The sequence below is a fragment of the Nycticebus coucang genome, chromosome 12, assembly GCF_027406575.1.
Source record: "Nycticebus coucang isolate mNycCou1 chromosome 12, mNycCou1.pri, whole genome shotgun sequence".
In the NCBI taxonomy this organism is placed as follows: domain Eukaryota; kingdom Metazoa; phylum Chordata; class Mammalia; order Primates; family Lorisidae; genus Nycticebus; species Nycticebus coucang.
Genome location: NC_069791.1, coordinates 80,883,556 through 80,903,866, shown reverse-complemented (window position 1 = coordinate 80,903,866; position 20,311 = coordinate 80,883,556). Strand labels below are relative to the sequence as shown.

General features: G+C 39.7%; 1 protein-coding gene across 1 annotated transcript in view; it reads left to right on the top strand.

Annotated features, from left to right (window-relative positions):
• NIPSNAP2 (nipsnap homolog 2) overlaps window positions 1–19,979 on the top strand; it is a 34,247-nt gene extending 14,268 nt beyond the window's left edge. The window contains exons 2-10 of the mRNA XM_053555162.1: window positions 193–332; window positions 414–459; window positions 3,632–3,726; window positions 4,064–4,134; window positions 4,936–5,076; window positions 8,937–8,968; window positions 14,872–14,966; window positions 16,814–16,897; window positions 18,820–19,979. Of these exons, the coding sequence (XP_053411137.1) occupies window positions 193–332; window positions 414–459; window positions 3,632–3,726; window positions 4,064–4,134; window positions 4,936–5,076; window positions 8,937–8,968; window positions 14,872–14,966; window positions 16,814–16,897; window positions 18,820–18,884 (769 nt within the window). The 3' untranslated portion in view covers window positions 18,885–19,979. The remainder of the gene's footprint in view (window positions 1–192; window positions 333–413; window positions 460–3,631; window positions 3,727–4,063; window positions 4,135–4,935; window positions 5,077–8,936; window positions 8,969–14,871; window positions 14,967–16,813; window positions 16,898–18,819) is intronic.
• The last annotated feature ends 332 nt before the right edge of the window (window positions 19,980–20,311 follow it).

Genomic DNA, 20,311 nt, shown 5'->3' with positions numbered 1-20,311 from the left:
TCATTGAGTTACTTTTATGTTTTTCTCTGTTCCTACTCTCTCGAGTGCAAGCTGCCATCACAGAAAGACATTCTGTGGTACCTCAGGTTCTAAAACAGAGCCAAGAATAAGCGTTTGGTTTATGTTTTCTGAATGAATTGATGAATTTATGAAAATAATGTACTACGTGACACCACCTTTATTGTTCCATAGGAGAGTGACATCTTCCAATAACAGACCTCGAGAAGACAGCTGGTTAAAGTCCTTATTTGTCCGGAAAGTTGATCCAAGAAAAGATGCCCATTCTAATCTCCTAGCCAAAAAGGAAACAAGCAGTCTATACAAATTGCAGTGTGAGTGACAGGTTTGCTATCTACATAGTTGTCTCTTTTCCTTTGTTCATAAGTTTATCGTTGAATTTTCTTTTGTTTCAGTTCACAATGTTAAACCGGAATGCCTAGAAGCATACAACAAAATTTGGTGTGTATACCAAACTATCCTTTACTTGGGGAAAAATAATAATTTTAATATTAGTTGGTTCAATTAACACTTGATAGCAGCAAGTGAGATCTGTCATCTCTCTCCTTTAAAGCTCAGTATTCAGAGGTTCTTAAGCTGAGCTCTATGTAGTATTGCCAAAGACATTTTGATTTTAAGCATTCACACTGATAAATGATCACATAATCTATCAGAGTTTAGAATGTTACCAGACTCTTAAGGTTGGAAGGAACCTTGCAAAGCCATCTGGTCCATCTCCTCATCCAGGGCTTGAGTCCTTTGTGCAGACCTTCCTGACTGCCTGTACTTAAATAAGTTCCATTTCTGAGCAGCTTTGAGTGTTAAGAATTAGAACTCACATGTTTGTGACCTCTGTTTTCAATTTCATCCCTAAGTAAAAATGCCATGTGAAAGTCCTGTATGTATTTAAACATAGCTGCCATTTCTTCCCCAGTCTTTCATTTTCCAGGATCTAACTCCCTTCAGCTGATTCTTATATGACATGAGATCTGTACCCTGTTATACAAGACCAAGAGACAATTTAGCTCATTCGTTCTGTTTAAGTAAACAGAGGTAGTATTTTAATGATCAGTTGTAAACAAATGTACTAAAAAATATATTTTTTACTTTTAATATCTACTGCTATCATAAGAAAACAAATTGTTTTGTCTCTGTAATCAGCATAATTTTCAGAAGCAAAACCTTTTGTTGTTTATTTTTGGAGGTGCTCCATGAAATGTAACATTAGCATAGAATTTCTTGCTCACCATGGTACATTTTTCTTTATTTTAAAAAAATGCCCTAAAACAAAGCAGACTTTTCTCATAAAATGACCATGCTGTTGTTTCCCTGGATTATCTTTTCTGTCGTGTTTTTATCACTTCATCTCCTGTCTCAGATTCCTGGCAGTCTATTCATATTTCTCTTTGGATGTCTTGCTCTCGCTTCCAACTCAACATGTAGAATCACCTTGCTCCTCCAACTGCCCTGTCTGTGTCACTCAGTGTTTTACTGAACCCCTTCCTTAGTTCTTTGTGATTAGTTCAGTCACCTGGGGCTGTGCATTCTTCATGTGACATGTGTTTTGGTTCTCTTTGCTTGTTCTTTCTACATCTTCCTCCCCAAGCCTGTTGAGCCCTATTCCCAATTAACATACTTTCTATTTTTCTGGGCTCAAAGCTATTCCTGTTTCTCCATCCCACCCTGTAATACGTGTACATTACCCGAAAGTTTGTCAGATTGATCTACTTGAGTTCTGTTTTCTCCTTCATTATGTTTTTTCTTTTCTCTGAAACTTTCAGCAGCACCCTGTTTCCAGAACATAAAGACTTAACTCCTGCCTGGTTTTTAGGGGTCCCAATAATGAGATTCTGCCCAACCCATCCAGTTCTGGGTACAAGTACTCCCTGCCTTACAACCTCCATTCAGGTAAGGCCAAGGCTCCCAAGAGCAGGTTTGGGGTCCCCAGCAAAGAGGATTGACTACAAATTCATGTGTGATTTGTATTAGTCTGAAGCCTAGACCCTGTTGTCATGCCCCTGGTCCCAAACCCCACTGAGTCTTCTGTACTGGCTTCCTTCCTCCGCACTGGCTCTAAATCAGGATTGTTGACTTCCCACTTGCATCATGTGGCAGTAAGGAAACCCATTTCCACTACCCTCGCATAATCCGTTCTCCCCATCCCCAGTTTTCCATCAGTCCCATATTATTTCTGAACATTGATAGGTTATGTATCAGATACATTTCATACCAGATCTTAATTTAAAAAGTAAATGTCGGGTGGCGCCTATGGCTCAGTCGGTAAGGCGCCAGCCCCATATACTGAGGGTGGCGGGTTCAAACCCAGCCCCGGCCAAACTGCAACCAAAAAATAGCCGGACGTTGTGGCGGGCGCCTGTAGTCCCAGCTACTTGGGAGGCTGAGGCAAGAGAATCGCTTAAGCCCAGGAGTTGGAGGTTGCTGTGAGCTGTGTGAGGCCACGGCACTCTACCAAGGGCCATAAAGTGAGATTCTGTCTCTACAAAAAAAAAAAAGTAAATGTCATTCTTCAAAAAATATTCATGGTGGTCATTGTACTGGGTCATAAAGACATAGGGATTTTCAGTTGTTTGTACATAGGCCATTTGGAACTTTTCTCTGGTAATTATTTATGTATACCTAATCCTGGTGTTCTAGTAGTGATCACTAGCTTAGTATCACTCAGTGTCAACAAAAGATTTGAACAAATTCTGTGTCTGACCCTTGGTATCCTTTTGCATCCATTGTTGAGTCTGTACCTTACTTTTCCATCATAATTTTTCCATTCAAAAAGTGTGTAGGCTTTAGCTTTCCCCTTTCCGTTGCCCTTCCCTGTACAGTAGAATCTATACCATAGGAAGGCGTCCATGGAACTAAACTCTGCTCTGACACCTCTTTCAAATTAATACACTGCTATGACTTGTCATGGCTTTCCCACTGCTCCTGCAGTGAGCAGGAGTGACTTGGTGTGTTCAGTGTGAGACTGTGTGATAGATACCTCTTACATCCCCTCTGCTGGTTGAATTGAGTAGAACCTAATTTATGCTTCATATTATAGCTTTAATTTTGATTCTTCTGCCACGTTGATGCTCTCTGGGACCACTGGAAGTTGGACGGTATTCTAGCTCTTTTTTTTCCTTTCTGAAGGACAACTTGTTCTCGGCTCCAGTTACCTCTGCCTGCGGGTGCTGCTTCTTTCCTTTCCATCTTTCTTATTTCTTCCATGTCCTTTTCTAACTATTCCCATGTCTCTAATTCTTCCTGCCTTTGGAACCAGCAGAACTAGGCTTCTATAAACATCACTTTCTTAAGTAGTTCTTTTTTTTTTTTTCCTGAAATGACAGAAAATAGATCCAGAGCTCCTGGAATCTTGGGACCTTTGGCTCTTCTTTATCATTTTTATCAATATACTCGAGTTGCTTACAACTCTAGTTCTAGATAGTTGGGGTATCAGAAACCTAAGTTTCTGATAAGTGGGATATTAGAGCATAACAACATTGTTTTATCATAAATATGTTGTGAAATCCATTGCCAGAGCACAGAATAGGCAGTCTTTCTCCTGTTATTGATCATGTGTTGTACACATAGTAAGATTTCATTGGTTGTTTAATTAGTGTTGATGTTTCTTCTCTTTAAGTCAAGAGGTGTTGCCAAAGATTCATGAAGATAAACATTACCCTTGTACTTTGGTGGGGACTTGGAACACGTGGTATGGCGAGCAGGACCAAGCTGGTAGGAAGCAGACTCTTTGGAATGAACACTTTTCCTTAAGCCTTACTATAACACTTAAGTAATTTTCTGATTTAATGGTTGTTTTTATAACCAAAGCTTTCTAAGTCTCAATCTAGTTTATACTTTAAGTAGTTTCTTCAATAATTCATTTCAAAAATTACCTTTTAATTGTTTTTAATGTTTAAATCTATTATTGAAACTTTATAGCGTAACTCATAGGCCAACACATGGCACATTACAGTTTTATACTGCATTAACATTGTGCATATTAGTGTATTTTCAAGATAAGAGTATCGTGAAACTCTAAATGTATACTGTCTTTTAAAATGCATTTCAGTCCACCTGTGGAGGTATGAAGGAGGCTATCCCGCCCTCACAGAAGTCATGAATAAACTCAGAGGAAATCAGGTAATGATTTTGAAACATTTCCTTACTCAGACTAATGACATAGTAAATGCTGGTATGGAAGTAAATGACTCTTCTGTGTCATTAGTTTTTAGTAAATTACTCATTTTTTATGGTAGAAATGTTATTGTTTGGGCTCTTAAAGTTATATTTAAACATAAAGTAACCAGTTATAATACTACTAAAATAACAGTCCTTATTGTAAAAATCAATTGTACTTTGAAAGTGAGAAACTGGTACTTTGAAACTGGTAAGTCAGCATGGTAGACACAGTTAGCCCTGGATTTCCTAACACTGTCCACTTCAGGAACTGTCACCCACTTACTTTATCTTGGGCAAACTTTGCTATCCCACCCCTCCCTCCCCTGTTAGGCACATGTTAGTAGAGAGAATTTTAACAGTCACACATCATTGGGAAAGCAAATTTTTTGTATAGATTCCCAGACAAATATAAATGCCATTTGAATCATCTGCTGTTTGTGTTTTCCATGTCACCTCTATTAACATATCATCAAACACTATTAGGAGAATCTGAAAATGTAGAAATTAAATTTGTTTACACTGTCATTTAAATAACTAGGGAGACTGTAATTTGTTATCTAAATCTAGATACTTATATAAGTGAAAAGGAATGGTGTTAGTCATTATACCAGTTCAACACTTGTAAACTGAGACTGTCTCAGGCCAGCTGAGACCTACTGATCACCCTATTTATAATAATATTGTGTGGGAACATATTTTGTTACTTAAGTGGGCTTGTATATGAGTATTAGAAGATTTCACAAGCACGTTTTTCACCCAAAGGAATTTGTGGAATTCCGTAAGGCAAGAAGCAACATGCTTCTCTCTAGGAAGAATCAGCTGCTGTTGGAGTTCAGTTTCTGGAATGAGCCTGTCCCACGGTCAGGGCCTCATATATATGAACTCAGGTCCTATCAACTCCGAGTAAGTATGAGTTACCTGTCCTTTTGCTCTTCTTTGAAGAAGCACAAGCACTTTCTAATGTTGACAACGAAATTTAAGTGTACAGTCTGTGATGTATGTTTAGCATTATATTTTGATTTGGATTGTTTTCTCTGCCATCCTTCTCCCTTTGTTTTTTTTTTCTTTCCCATTTCCCTCTCTTCTGCCAAGCTCTTTTCTTCCTTATGACCTTATATATAATTCTTGTTATTTGACATGTTTCCAGATAGCATTTCTAGTGGTTTTTTTATTTGTTTTTTAAAACAGTCTCTGTCACCCTGGGGTTGAGTGCCATGGTGTCCTCATAGCTCACAGCAACCTTAAACTCTTGGACTCAAGTGATCCTTATCTCTCAGCTTCCCAAAGTAGCCGGGACTACAGGCACCCACCACAATGCCCAGCTAATTTTTCTATTTTAGTAGAGCTGGGGTCTCACTCTTGCTCAGGCTATTCTTGAACTCCTAAGTCAAGTGATCTCAGCCTCTCAGAGTGTTAGGATTATAGGCATGAGCCACTGTGACCAGCCAGCATTTTTGTTTTGAAGAAGAAAGATCTAAAGTTCAGGACTAAGTACAATATACAGCATCTATTGTAGCTGAAAAAAACAACAACAACAACTAGGGTGGCACCTATGGCTCAGTGGGTAGGGCGCCGGCCCCATATACTGAGAGTGGCGGGTTCAAACCTGGCCCCGGCCAAACTGAAAAAAAAAAAAAAAGCCAGGCATTGTGGTGGGCACCTGTAGTCCCAGCTACTCAGGAGGCTGAGGCAAGAGAATCACCTAAGCCCAGGAGTTGAAGGTTGTTATGAGCTGTGATGCCACGGCACTCTACCGAGGGCAATAGAGTGAGACTCCGTCTCTATAAAAAAACAAAACAAAAAACTAATAAATGTTAGAACCGTTGAACAAATTATACAATACTAAAAGAGTGAAAGGGGAATAATATTTTATAACACTTTCTAGATGTTTCCCTACTAAGTGAGTACTAGAAAGAAGCCCTCAGACAGCAGCATTATTGAAAAGAATACATATCAGTAGATCTGTATTGGGGCTAATCACCTCACCTAGCCCAAATTGAACTTACAGAAATTTCACAGTAAGCTGGGCAGAATGGCACCTGCCTGTAGTTCCAGCTGCTCGGGAAGCTTAGGCAGGACGGTCACTTCAACCCGGGAGTTCTGGTCATTGTGTCCACACTATGTTTGGCATCAATAAGGTAACCTCTCAGGAGCAGGGGACCACCAAGTTGTTTAAGGAGGAGTGAACCAGGAAAGGTTGGAAATGGTACAGTCCAGACTCCTGTGCTCATCAGTAGAGGAATGGCACCTGTGCCTAACCACAGCCCTTCATCCAGCCTGAGCAACAGAGGAAGACCTTGTCTCTTTAAAAAAAAAAATCACAATAAAGTCTGAATGGGTAACCACAATTTAATCATGACAGTTCATCTGAAGGATGAACCCAACTGTGGTTTTGATAACTATAGATGGATAATTTTTACATTGTATGTATGTTTTCTTGCATTAAGCTGTAAAATATTACTCCTACTATGGGATAGGAACCGCAATGAGTAATAATATTTTGTTACATTGTTTAATTCAGTCTTTCTCAATCATTTTTATTTTATGGCACATTTGAACCTATAGTTAAACTTCACAGCACACTTAAATTATGTTGGTCAAGAAAAAGAGTAGAAAGGCAGCACCTGTGGCTCAGTGAGTAGGGCGTTGGCCCCATATACTGAGAGTGGCAGGTTCAAACCCGGCCCCGGCCAAACTGCAACAAAAAATAGCTGGGCGTTGTTGTGGCGGGTGCCTGTAGTCCCAGCTACTCGGGAGGCTGAAGCAAGAGAATCGCCTAAGCCCAGGAGTTGGAGGTTGCTGTGAGCTGTGTGATGCCACAGCACTCTACTGAGGGTGATAAAGTGAGACTCTATCTCTACCAAAAAAAAGAAAAAAAGAGTAGAAGAAAGAATATACTTACTGTGCTTTGAACTTCTTTTGAAAATAATTTAATTAACGATTTTTAAAAATTTTCACAGCACTGGCTTGGCAGCTAAGGCGCCAGCCATATACACCTGAGCTGGCGGATTCGAATCCAGCCCTGGCCCGCCAAACAACAATAATGGCTGCAACCAAAAAATAGCCAGGCATTGTGGCGGGCATCTGTAGTCCCAGCTACTTGGGAGGCAGAGGCAGGAGAATCACTTGAGCCCAGGAGTTAGAGGTTGCTGTGAGCTGTGTTGCCACAGCACTCTACCCAGGGTGACAGCTTGAGGCTCTGTCTCAAAAAAAAAAAAAAAATTTTTTTTTCCACAGCATACTTAACATCCTCTCACAGCACACCAGTTGAAAATCACTGGTTTAATTTATTACATCCCACATTATTTATTTTTTTTTTGAGACATAGTCTCACTATGTCGCTCTAGGTGGAGTGCCATGGTGTCACAGCTCACAGCAACCTCAAACTCTTGGGCAGGGGTCCTCAAACTATGGCCCGTGGGCCACATGTGGCAGTGTGATTGTATTTATTCCCGTTTTTGGTTTTTTACTTCAAAATAAGATATGCGCAGTGTGCATAGGAATTTGTTCATAGTTTTTTCTTTTTTTTTTTTGAGACAGAGCCTCAAGCTGTCACCCTGGGTAGAGTGCCATGGCATCTTAGCTCACAGAAACCTCCAACTCCTGGGCTTAAGCGATTCTCTTGCCTCAGCCTCCAAGTAGCTGGGACTACAGGTGCCCGCCACAACACCTGGCTATTTTTTTTGGTTCATAGTTTTTTCTTTTTTTATTGTTGGGGGTTCATTGAGGGTACAATAAGCCAGGTTACACTGATTGCATTTGTTAGGTAAAGTCCCTTTTGCAATCATGTCTTGCCCCCAGAAGGTGTGGCACACACCAAGGCTCCACCCCGGTTCATAGTTTTTTTTTGTTTGTTTGTTTGTTTGTTTTTTTTGGCCAGGGCTGGGTTTGAACCTGCCACCTTCAGCATGGGACGGGCGCTCTACCCCTTTGAGCCACAGGCACCTCCCCCGGTTCATAGTTTTTTCTTAAAACTATAGTCTGGTCCTCCAACGGTCTGAGGGACAGTGAACTGGCCCCCTGTTTAAAAAGTTTGAGGATCCCTGCTCGGGAGGCTGAGGCAAGAGAATCTTAAGAGGTTGCTGTGAGCCGTGTGACGCCACGGCACTCTACCTGAGGGCGGTACAGTGAGACTCTGTCTCTACAAAAAAAAAAAAAAAAAGTTTGAGGATCCCTGCTTGGGTTTAAGCAATTTCTCTTGCCTCAGAGTCCCAAGTAGCTGGGACTACAGGTACCCGCCAACAGTGCCTGGCTATTTTAGAGACAGGGTCTTACTCTGGCTCAGGCTGGTCTTGAACTCTTGAGCTCAGGTAATCCACCTGCCTCGGCCTCCCAAGTGCTAGGATTACATACATGCCTGAGCCACCATGCCCAGCCCAGCCCACATTATTACAAGTTAATTTTTTTTTTGTAGAGACAGAGTCTCACTTTATGGCCCTCGGTAGAGTGCCGTGGTCTCACACAGCTCACAGCAACCTCCAACTCCTGGGCTTAAGCGATTCTCTTGCCTCAGCCTCCCAAGTAGCTGGGACTACAGGCGCCCGCCACAACGCCCGGCTATTTTTTGGTTGCAGTTTGGCCGGGGCTGGGTTTGAACCCGCCACCCTCAGTATATGGGGCCAGCGCCCTACCGACTGAGCCACAGGTGCCGCCCTTACAAGTTAATTTTTAAGTTAGTTTTGTCATTTGACATTTTTTATACTGCTGTTTCCATATGATTTTCACAGAAGAACTAACAAATCTAAATCTAAGTCTCTTTTCAGCCAGGAACCATGATTGAATGGGGCAATTACTGGTGAGTATTGTACTACATGGTGAGTTTGTAAGTCTTATTATTTTAGGCCAGCTGTACTTAACCTGTGGGTCGTGACTGTATTAAACTGCATTAAAGGGTAGAGCATTAGGAAGGTTGAGAACCACTGTTTTAGGCCATAGTACTAATTCAAGGGGGAAAAATCTGAGCATGATACCAGGACTTGACAATAGACTGTTGTTTTTATTGAGTTGGTTTTTATTAGGCTGGTTTTTCAAATATATGCCAAACTAGAGAGAATAACAACATAGATTCCCCCCATTCTGTGTCCATTACTTAGCTTCAATAATTAACAGCACATGGCCAGCCTTGTTTAGGTCTAATTCCCCAGCCCATATTTGTTTGGAATGAAATCCCAGTCAATGTTTCATTCATAAGTATTTCAGTATTGAATGTATTTCGAAAAGATAAGGACTCTTTTTTTATTAAATAGAACACCAATACTGCATGAGGTTATTTTGTAAACTTCTTGAATGTTTATCTTTTCTGAAACATTGCTGTTTGTCCTGTAAATAGACAATCTCAGCGATACTTTGCTTCTTTTTTTCTTCTTATTTTGAGTAGCAAAATACCAATTTTTCCCCAAATTGATTTATAGATTGGCAGAATCCTTATCCAAATCCCAGCAGTTTTGAAAATGCAAAGGACTCTAAATAATCAAAATAACCTTGAAAAAAAGGAGAACAAAGTTGGCGATCTCATACTTCTCGCTTTGAAAACTGACTACAAAACTAGAGTAATCAGCTTGGCGCCTATAGCTCGGTGGCTGGGGGTCCAGCCACATACATCAGGGCTGGTGAGTTCAAAACCAGCCCAGGCCTGCCAAACAACAATGACAACTATAACAACAAATAAAAATAGCCGGCTGTTGTGGCAGGTGCCTGTAGTCCCAGCTACTCAGGAGGTTGAGGCAAGAGAATCGCTTAAGCCCAAGAGTTTGAGGTTGCTGTGAGCTGTGACTTCACAGCACTCTACTGAGAGCGACATAATGAGACTTTGTCTCAAAAAAAAAAAAAAAGAATGTTGGGCGGCGCCTGTGGCTCAAGGAGTAGGGCGCTGGTCTCATATGCTGAAGGTGGGGGTTCAAACCCAGCCCCGCCCAAAAACAAACAAACAAAAAAAAGAATGTAGATAACCCAATTTAAAAATTGGTAAAGGATTTGAATAAATAATTCTCCACAGAAAATATACAAGTAGCCAACAAACATGAAAAGTGGTCAATATCACTAATCATAAGAGAAATGCAAGTCAAAACCATAATGAGATATCCTCTCACGCCCTTTATGATGGGCCAACAAAAGAATATAAAATAACAAGTATTGACAAGGAAGCAGAGAAGTTGGAACTCTTGTGCATTATTATCAAGAATATGAAATGCTGCAGCCATTATGGGAAATGGTGTAAAGGTTCCTAAAAAAAATTAAAAACATAATATCAGTATAATCCAGCAGTCCCATTTCTTTTTTTTTTAAGTTTTCTGCCTTTATTTATTTATTTTTTTTTTTTTTTGGCCGGGGCTGGGTTTGAACCCGCCACCTCCGTCATATGGGACCGGTGCCCTACTCCTTGAGCCACAGGCGCCGCCCCAGCAGTCCCATTTCTGCATGTATAGCCAAAAGAATTCAGAGCAGGATCTTAAAGAGATACTTTCATCACCATGTTCATCACAGTGTTATTCATAGTAGCCAAAAGGTAGAAGCAGCCCAAATGTCATCAACAGATGAAGAGATAAGGAAAATGGGTGCAGGGTGGCTCATGCCTATAATTCTAGCACTCTGGGAGGCCAAGGCAAGAGGATCACTTAAATTCTGCAAGACCAGCCTAAGCAAGAGTGAGATCTCATCTCTACAAAGAATAGAAAAATTAGCTGGGTATTATGGCAGGTGCCTGTAGTCTCAGCTATTCAGGATGCTGAGGCAGGAGGATCACTTGAGCCCAGGAGACTGAGGTTGCTGTGAGCTGTGATGCCATAGCACTCTAACCTAGTCAACAGAGACTCTGCCTCAGAAAAAACAAAATGACAGAATTCCTGTTGCGTACTATAACCTGGAGGAACTTTGAAGAGGACATTATGCTAAATGAAATAAGGGACTCATAAAAGGACAAGTAATGTATTACTCTATGTACATGAGGTATTCACCGCAGTCAAAATCATAGAAATAGAAAATGGAAATGTGGTTTCCAGGGCCTGGGCAAAGGGGAAAGAGGGAGTTGGTCTTTAATGGTGAGTTTCAGTTTTACAAAATGAAAAGGTTGTTTGGGAATTCTTTGAGCAGCATTATGAATATATTTAACACTATTGAACAGTTCACTTAAAAGTGGTTAAGATGGTAAGTTTAATGTTACTTTTTCTTTTTTTTTTTTTTCTAAAGAAATAGAGTCTTACTCTGTCACCCGAGTTAGAAGGGGTGGCTCAGTCATTGCTGACTGCAACCTCAAGCTCCTCAAAACAGTCCTCCCATCCTAGCCTGTCAAATAGCTGGGACTACAGGCATATGCCCCCATGCCTAGGTAATTTTTCTTACTTTTTGTAGAGGCAGCAATGTTGCCCACGCTTGTCTCAAAGTCCTAGCCTCAAGTGGGCTTCCTGCCTCAGCCTCTCAAAGTGCTTGAGATTATAAAAAAATATTTTTTTAACTTATTTTTATTGTGGTAAAAAGCACAGAACAGGCTGGCCATCAGTGGCCCACACGTGTAATCCCAGCTTTGGGAAGCCAAGCCAAGAGGACAGCTTGAGGTGAGGAGTTAAAATCAGCCTAGGCAACATAGCATCTCTACAAAAAAAAAATTTTAAAAAAACAAAATCCAAAAAATTTTGAGCATTTTTTTCTTGAAACTTGAAAACTATCTGTGCCTTCATTTTTTTCTGGTTTTCTTTTTCTGTGGGGGACGGGTGTGTGTGTATGTCTTTGAGGTAATTATGCTAACTTTTAATTTTCTTTGGAAACTTGGCATTTCTATTTCCTAAGCTAGCATTTTATAACCTTTTTCTCCCACAAAGGGCATGAGTTACTTGATAGCTCTGACCCAGGGTTTCCTTGTCTATAAATGACTTTGCCTCTTACTTACTTTCAAATTATCTATGGTTCTCCTTTTTCTTTTTAAGTTATGAAATTTCTTGCTTTGCATTAAATAATTTCTAAGATCTCTTCCAGCACTAACAGATGGTTCTATGATCTTTATTTCTAATGACTTTTCTTCTTGGATCATCGAAGACTAAATAATTCAAATTAGAATTTCTTTTAATTTGAAAACTAAGAAATACGTATTTGCTTGCACACTACTTTTGTAGACACTATTTTGTCAAGTGGTTTTTATACATTTTTGTCCTTTTATTTCAGGGCTATAATTGTAATTATTTCACTCTCCACAGAATAGAATTACTCAAATGAGTTCAGTTTTTGCACGTTACTGATTAAGACTTGCTCACCCTGGAATCTGCAAAGATGTACTGGGGTTATTCAGTTGTTTAAAAAATTATCTATGAAGCCAGTTCAGCATTCAGTTTATATTTTGGCACATAGGTAACTATTTAAGATGGTGATCTCCTCTTCGGTACATGCTTCTGATTATTACCAGGCTAAGGCAAGTATGTTTTCTTTGCCTACCATAACTCAGTAAGAAAATTCAGAATGAAGTGAATAATCCAGAATATTTATCACTATCAATTAAAAGACAGTGTTTTCATTCTGAGTTAGACTGCATGTTAAAGTGATTTGTGTAATTTATCAACCATATTTGTAATTTTTGTGAAGATACCAATCACTTAATTCTAAATGGAAAGGTTAAAGAATTTAACATTATTTGTGGATAACCCATAGGGTTATGAAGCAAGTGAGCCCTCCTTCACCACTGAGAAATCTAAAAGCATGAGTCAGGGCTCCGTTGTGGTATTGAGCCCACGGTGGATGGGAGCAGAGGTGTACAAAGTGACCTTAAGGAGATGGGCTTCATCACCCACACAGCAGATTGCTCTTGCTCTGATTCTATTCCCCTTTTTGAGATATCACAATTTAGTATGTAGGAAGTTTGCCTCTAGGAAGAGAATGCACTGGTGAAGCCAGGTCAAGCATTTTGTCCCTTGAGAATTGTGTCTTACTGTAGACATGAGTAGATCGGTATCCTTGTTCATATGTCTCCATCTCTTTTAAATGAGGATGAATCTCTTCTCATGTCCTGTCAACTCTGGAACCCTGATGTGACTGAGGCTTCAGGCCAGAGCCTGGGCAGTTTTGATATAAATTTGCTGGGTAATCCATGGTTTGGAGTCTCTTGACAGACTCCACTGTGCTTTTTCTGTTAGCGTCTCATCATCGTTTTCAAATGATGTCATTTGATCATCATCAAACCCCTTCCTTCATTTTCACCTTTGATTCTAGAAAACTGCTTTTGGAAGAATTCATACTTTTTTTTTTTTTTTTAGAGACAGCTTAGTTTGTCGCCCTTGGTAGAGTGCCGTAGCGTCACAGCTCACAGCAACCTCCAGCTCTTGGGCTTATGTGATTCTCTTGCCTCAACCTCCCAAGTAGCTGGGGCTACAGGTGCCCACTGCAATGCCAGCTATTTTTTTGTTGCGGTTTGGCTGGGGCTGAATTCGAACCTGCCACACTCGGTATATGGGGCCGGCACCCTACTCACTGAGCCACAGGTGCTGTGCAAAAGAATTCATACATTTTAAAACATTTCTAGGAATTCAGATGCATTGCTAAATACAAAAACAAAGTGCCTGATACAAATATAGCAGGTGGTGTTTAAACTAAAGAGCTGATTCCTTTGCAGTGGGAAATCTTAAAAAGGAAAGTTTATGCAAATGCCAATAACTTACATAGATACAGTGTATATTTGCACTCTCCTTCATGGTATATAATGAGTGCTTTTTGGTGCTCATTTTCTGTAGGATTTGCTCTAATAAGAAAAAAAAACAATAGACGAGGCATCTGCATCCTAAATAGTGATGGTAGTGATGGTGTTCTGCCAAGAAGCTTTGTTTTCATGGTTCTTCCATACATTGTTCAAAAGGTTGCAGAATCCTGGAAACTAAGAGGGAGGAGATGGGGGGGAGGGATAAAAAACTTACTTATCCTGTATAATGTACATTATTCTGGTGGCAGGCATGCTAAAAGCCCAGACTTCAGCATTATACAATTCATCCAAGTAACAAAAGCACTTGTACCCTCTGAGTATAAAAGTTGCAGAATGCAGAATCCCTCTTACAGTTCAGAGAGCAGGTGTGTTTCTCAAGAGTTCTCTGTCTTTGGCTGCTGTGAAGGTGTGCTCCCTTCATCTCTGTTTTGTTTTTTCCTTTTTCCTTTTCTTTTTTGAGATGGGCGTCTGTGTTGCCCAGGCTTGTTGGAAATGCCTGGGTTCCATTGATCTTTCCACTCCGGCCTCCCTAGTAACTGGAGCCATAGACTGGCACCACTGCATCAGCTTCATCTCTGATTTCAGTGCCATTCTCCAGGGGCAGTCCCTCTGTCCCTGTGGGATCTTAGTATTCTAGAGTCCGGGTTTCCCTCACTTCCTCTCAAAGAGTGTTCCGGAGAAGCATTTTTTTAAGTTGGTGGGTCCTACCTCTGGCAATTTTCTTGTCTTCATGTCAGTCAGCAGTGCAGCCACGTTCTCATGTTAGGGTTTCATTTTTAATAGTTGTCATTAAGTACTGTGTACTTCTCACACACAAAAATGATTAATAAAGCTACGGAAAGGTACACCGACATTTTGCAACCATTGAAATAACTTTTGATTGCATTCAATAATACAACAGTATGATGATTGCTTGAAAAAAATCAATCCTTTATCCTGAACAACTTGCCCTGAGTATGGAGATTTAGTCTGTTCATTGTTTTTAACATGTCTAACTCAGTATCTGAACATTGTTCTCACAGGGCTCGTGCAATTCGCTTCAGACAGGACAGTAATGAAGCGGTTGGAGGATTCTTCTCTCAGATTGGGCAGCTCTATATGGTGCATCATCTTTGGGGTATATATTTTTTCCTTCATTTTTGAGTTACTGGAATTTAATAGGTCATTACTAAGTTGTACTAGGCAGTAGAGCAAATGTGGAGTCAGTAACCTTAAATTCTATTTCAAATGCAAACATCACAGAGGGATGGTAAGTGCTGGGCTATCTGGAGCTAAAGAGGTCAACAGTGAAAGACCCATAGATCCGTGGGAAATTAGCAAGCTGAAAATGAAAGTGGAATAATGGTGAAAGAGTCAAGTAACCATGGGAGAGGGAGGACAATGAAGCCACAGAGTGGGCCCTGCCTCCCTTTCCAGACTGACTTCCCATCGCTTCCTCAGAGACAGTTCTGCATTTTACCTGAAGAGGCAACTTCTGTGCACACACACCCTAACTGCCTGCCTTCATAGATGTGGTTCCACCAGCCTAGAAGGACCTTGAACCTCTGATCTTTTCCATCCCCACTCGCTTTTGTTTGGCACCATTTTAGGAATCTTTCAAGGCCTGACTTGCGTGTTACCCCCTCCCCATGAATGTCACTCTTCTCCTGAGTCCTCAGAGCCCTGTGTAGTGCTGGTTGTGGTTATTTGTACCTGTCTGCCTGCTAGAACATGGACTGGATCTCAGTAATAGCTTGAAATAATACTGCCAGTACATTCTGAGCACATTTGTAAAAGGTTTTTTAGTTCAAGGAAAAGCATAAGTCATTTCCAGACTAGCAGTTAACCAAGTTATTGGCTTGACCTATGTCGTAACCCTAGCTATCCTGCTGTGTTAGCATAACAGGGCTTACAAAGATAAGAATGACAAGACTGGCGCACCCGTGGCTCAGTGGGTATGGCACCAGCCACATACACCCAGGGTGGCGGGTTCAAACCCAGCCCAAGACTGCTAAACAGCAGTGACAACTGCAACACAAAAATAGCTGGGCGTTGTAGCAGGCGCCTCTAGTCCCAGCTACTAGGGAGGTTGAGGCAAGAGAATTGCTTAAGCCCAAGAGTTTGAGGTTGCTCTGAGCTGTGACACCACAGCACCCTACCCAGGGCAACATAGTGAGACTCTTGTCTCAAAAAAAAAAAAAGGAAGAAGGAAGTCCTGTGAGGAAATGCCATGTGTCCCAAAACAAACTGGAACTTAGAGAAAGAACCCTGGACAACTTTGAGTCTTAACCACACCATGTGTCAAATGCCTGGCAGGTGTTTCCCTGGTAAGTGGTTGGGAGGATCTTGCTCAGGTTGGGAATCAAAAACCAAGGCATAAGGCATCTGTATGAGATAGCAACACCAAGGACTAAGTGATGGCTTTGACCATGCTGTCCCCTCCACCTACATCACCTTTCTTCCCATTCCTGTGTGTCAGTAATGTCCTTTTCAACTCTCAAGACCCACCTGCTCAAATCACACCTTCCAAGCAGCTGCCCCCATTCTCCATTTAGCACAGTGCTCCCAGGGGTTGACCTTGCCTTTGAGCATCTCCTGTTCTTCATTGCATTGAATGCAGTCTCTTGCCCACATCAGTGTAGTGCTCTATAATGTTGAACAAAATCAAATTTGATACTGCTTATCTGTAGTCTATTTCTGGTTATGAATTTAACATGTTATTGGAAAAGTTCAATTGGTGTGTAAAGATATATCTTGGATTCACTAGATTGTAAAGATGAAGAGCAAATTGTTTTGCTTCTCCCACAAGGCCTAACACAATCTTGCTCAAAATAACCAGCTCAACAACTTTCCCAGTTCAGTACCAAATACCCAAAATAGTCTCTGAGAAAACTAGATGACTAGCTGAATCAACACCTTAATGGATGTACTAATGGAATATAGGGCGTTCTGGTTAAGTCTTTCTTCTCTGTGGTTATTTTTAAGCTTACAAGGATCTTCAGACCAGGGAAGATATACGGAATGCAGCATGGCATAAACATGGCTGGGAAGAACTGGTGTATTACACAGGTAACGTTTTAATAGGCATAAAAAATCTGATTGTTTTTGTCTTATTATTGTTTTCATTATATTCTTTCATCCAGATGCTAACATGTATTTTTTAAAAACTAGTATATTGCCAAAAAGAAATGCTTAGAAAAAATTTATTTGTATAGGCTTGGTGTCTGTAGCACAGTGGTTATGGCGCCAGCCACATACAACAAGGCTGGCAGGTTTGAACCTGGCCCAGGCCAGCTTCGATGGCCTATAACGTTGGAGGGAGAGGAGATAGTCAAATTTTTTAATACTTACATGACTTTTTTTCAATAAAGAATATTCATCTTTCTTTAAAAAAAGAATTATGGTACACTAAGACGAGACAAAATGCACAATTCAAATAAGGCAGAAAAAGAAGTCTTGGACAATAGATAATAAACAGTAATACATTAACATAAATATATCAAAAATCACTTTAAATATGAATGTTTAAATACGCCAATTAAAAGATAGAGATTATCAGAGTAGATTTTAAAAACTAGACTGAATATATAACTCCATATATATAGACTGTCTATAGAAACACACTTTAAAGATAAAGACTCTACTGAATTACAAGTGAAGGGAGAGATATACCATGCCAACACTACTCAAAAGAAAGCTGAAATAACTCTCTTAATTGCAGAGGGAGCAGACTTCAGAAAAAAGGGACACTACATAATAATAAAGGATCCATTCTCTCCACTACATAATAATAAAAAAAATCTATTCACCATCAAAAAAAAAAAAAGAATATTCATCTTTCATATACGTATATTATGCAGTTTTCAGACCTTGGATTTATAAGTTTTATTTTTTTGTAGATGTCTATATTTTCTAAAAATGTATTATACAAATTTTTTTTTTTTTTTGAGACAGAGTTTCACTATGTTGTCTGGTAGCATGCCATGGCGTCACAGCTCACAGCAACCTCAAAATCTTGGGCTTACATGATTCTCTTATCTCAGCCTCCCAAGTAGCTGGGACTACAGGCACCCACCACAATGCCAGGCTATTTTTTGTTGCAGTTGTCATTGTTGTTTAGCTGGCCCAGGCCAGGTTCAAACCTGCCAGCCTTGGCATATGTGGCTGGCGCCATAACCACTGAGCTACAGGCACTGAGCCTATACAAACAAATTTTTTCTAAGCATTTCTTTCTCATCAAAATTGTCAGTTCCCAAAAATATAACTTAATCATTAAGTAAAGAGTAATTTTGGAATTGAATTTCATAAATTAGACTTTCTGTGTTTACATGTGTGTGTACTAATAAACCAGGTTTACTGGATTTTTATAAGAAACAACTGAGCTAAATAATAAATACCAGCCATGTTGCACGTCAAGCATATTTAAAGCACATACAATACGAAGAAAATGAGAGTATTCTAAAAAGTGTTAAAAGCAAGCAGCAGAATCACACACAATTATCTAATTTCTTGAAATTTCTTGAAATTAGATAATTGTGTGTGATTTTGCTGCTTGCTTTTAACACTTTTTATCCGTTCCCAGAGGCCTGTTCTACTCAGCAGTGATAGTTTTATAAGTGTAGTCTATCTGTTCTCTGTACAGGATACATTCACATGTAGTAAATATCACTTAGTTTTATATAAATTTATTTTAGTTCAAAGAAAATTTTCAAAAATGACCATTTTTCTCATAATGTGGACTTTCTTCCTACAAATGAATCTCCAGGTAGGATCTGTTTTAATGTTAATAACATCTTAGGATGACAGCTGATCTAGTACGTGTGTTAGCTTGTATATTTGTGTCCATGCAGTCAGTTCTGTATTTTGCAATATTCTATTTTGTTTTTAAGCAGCACATCTTCTGAGCATTCCCAGCAATCTATTTGTTCATGTATATTTTCTGTAATGTGTTTAGAAACAAACAAGCACAGTAATCCTGATCCTGTTTTCAGTCCCACTTATTCAGGAAATGGAATCCAGGATCATGATCCCACTGAAGACCTCACCCCTCCAGTAAAGCTATAGAATCTCTATGTGCCTACATACATTTATGTGACAAGTATTTGTCATAAATTAATTTTAATTGTATATCAAGTGAAAAAGAAAGACTGAGGTGTAAACTGCTGTACATAGCTTATGAGAGACCTCTTTTCTTTAAAATTTACATGATCATAAGAAAGGAACGATTACGGTTTGACCGATTGTAACAGTGCTCTGTAGTCCTCTTTGAAACATCTCTGTTTGTTGAATGTACCTTATAATACTCAGCTACTCTTCCCCCTCCTCCAGAAGAGATCCAGATTAAAATCTGAATCACTTCTAGATAAGATTCCAACCATGAAGAAAAATTAGCTATTTCTTTATAAAAAAGCAAAATCTGTTTTATAATTACAGGTTTTTAGACAAATTTCTTGTATCAGGAAGGAATACAAATTTTGTTACGTTTCTCTAGCAGTTTTCTGAGTTTCAAACTAAGAACAAATTATGAGTGTACCTAATACCTGAAAATGTTTTAATTCACTCTCATTTTTAATCAGTCCCAGCCTAGTAAACAGTGTGTCATTACCAAGCTGATAGTGGTGGGCAAACTACATTTAATCAGTCTTCACATGGTGTATTGTTACGTCTCTATGTGAGAGAGAAAAAATGGCTTGAACCTATGTATCATATTTGATTTTGAAATGAACACCTTGAATAGCACTAATTTTTATTTGTAATATTTTTCTATAACAAAACAAGTAGCACTAGAAAAAGAGGTTTTATTTTATAAACAATCATTTGTGACCTCAGACATTCTCTGGTGAATATTTTAGTAAGCTCACAGCAGATTCTTTCAGGGTCATGTATGAAGGGTGGTGCATGTTGAGATTTAAATTGGCATTAAGCTGCATACTTTGTCTAGCTCTGTTTGACTTAGTTTTTTAATATAGTGTGCCAATTTTGTGACTGTAATCATGTGAAAGTCTTGTTGAAATGAAAAATTATGTCTGCTCTACAAATTTATGTGTAAAATAAAGTGTGAATAAATCTTCTATCAACTGTCAGGCTTTTACATGTGAATGGTTTTCTCCAAAAGCATATAAAAGTCAATAAAATCCTCTTAATTTTCACATATTTCATGTGGGGGTTTACTTGCTTGCTTTTTAGTGAACTCGTGCTAAGAATGATCCTGTCCCTCTTACAAAATAGATTGTCAGAAAGGATCAAAGGAGGTGAAGATGTTAGCTGGTGTCTGGGGAAAAATCCCTCCATATGGAGAGAATGGCCAGCATGGCCCCTAGGCAGAGTTGCCGGATGTGTGCTGAGAACAGCAGAGACCACTGTAGCTGGAGCAGATGAGAGGGGGAGCTTGGTGGGAGATGAGCTAGCGAGGTCATGGGGCTGGATCAGTGAGTATTGGATGGCTTTAGAGGGACCTTGCATTTTACTCTTAAGTGAGATGGG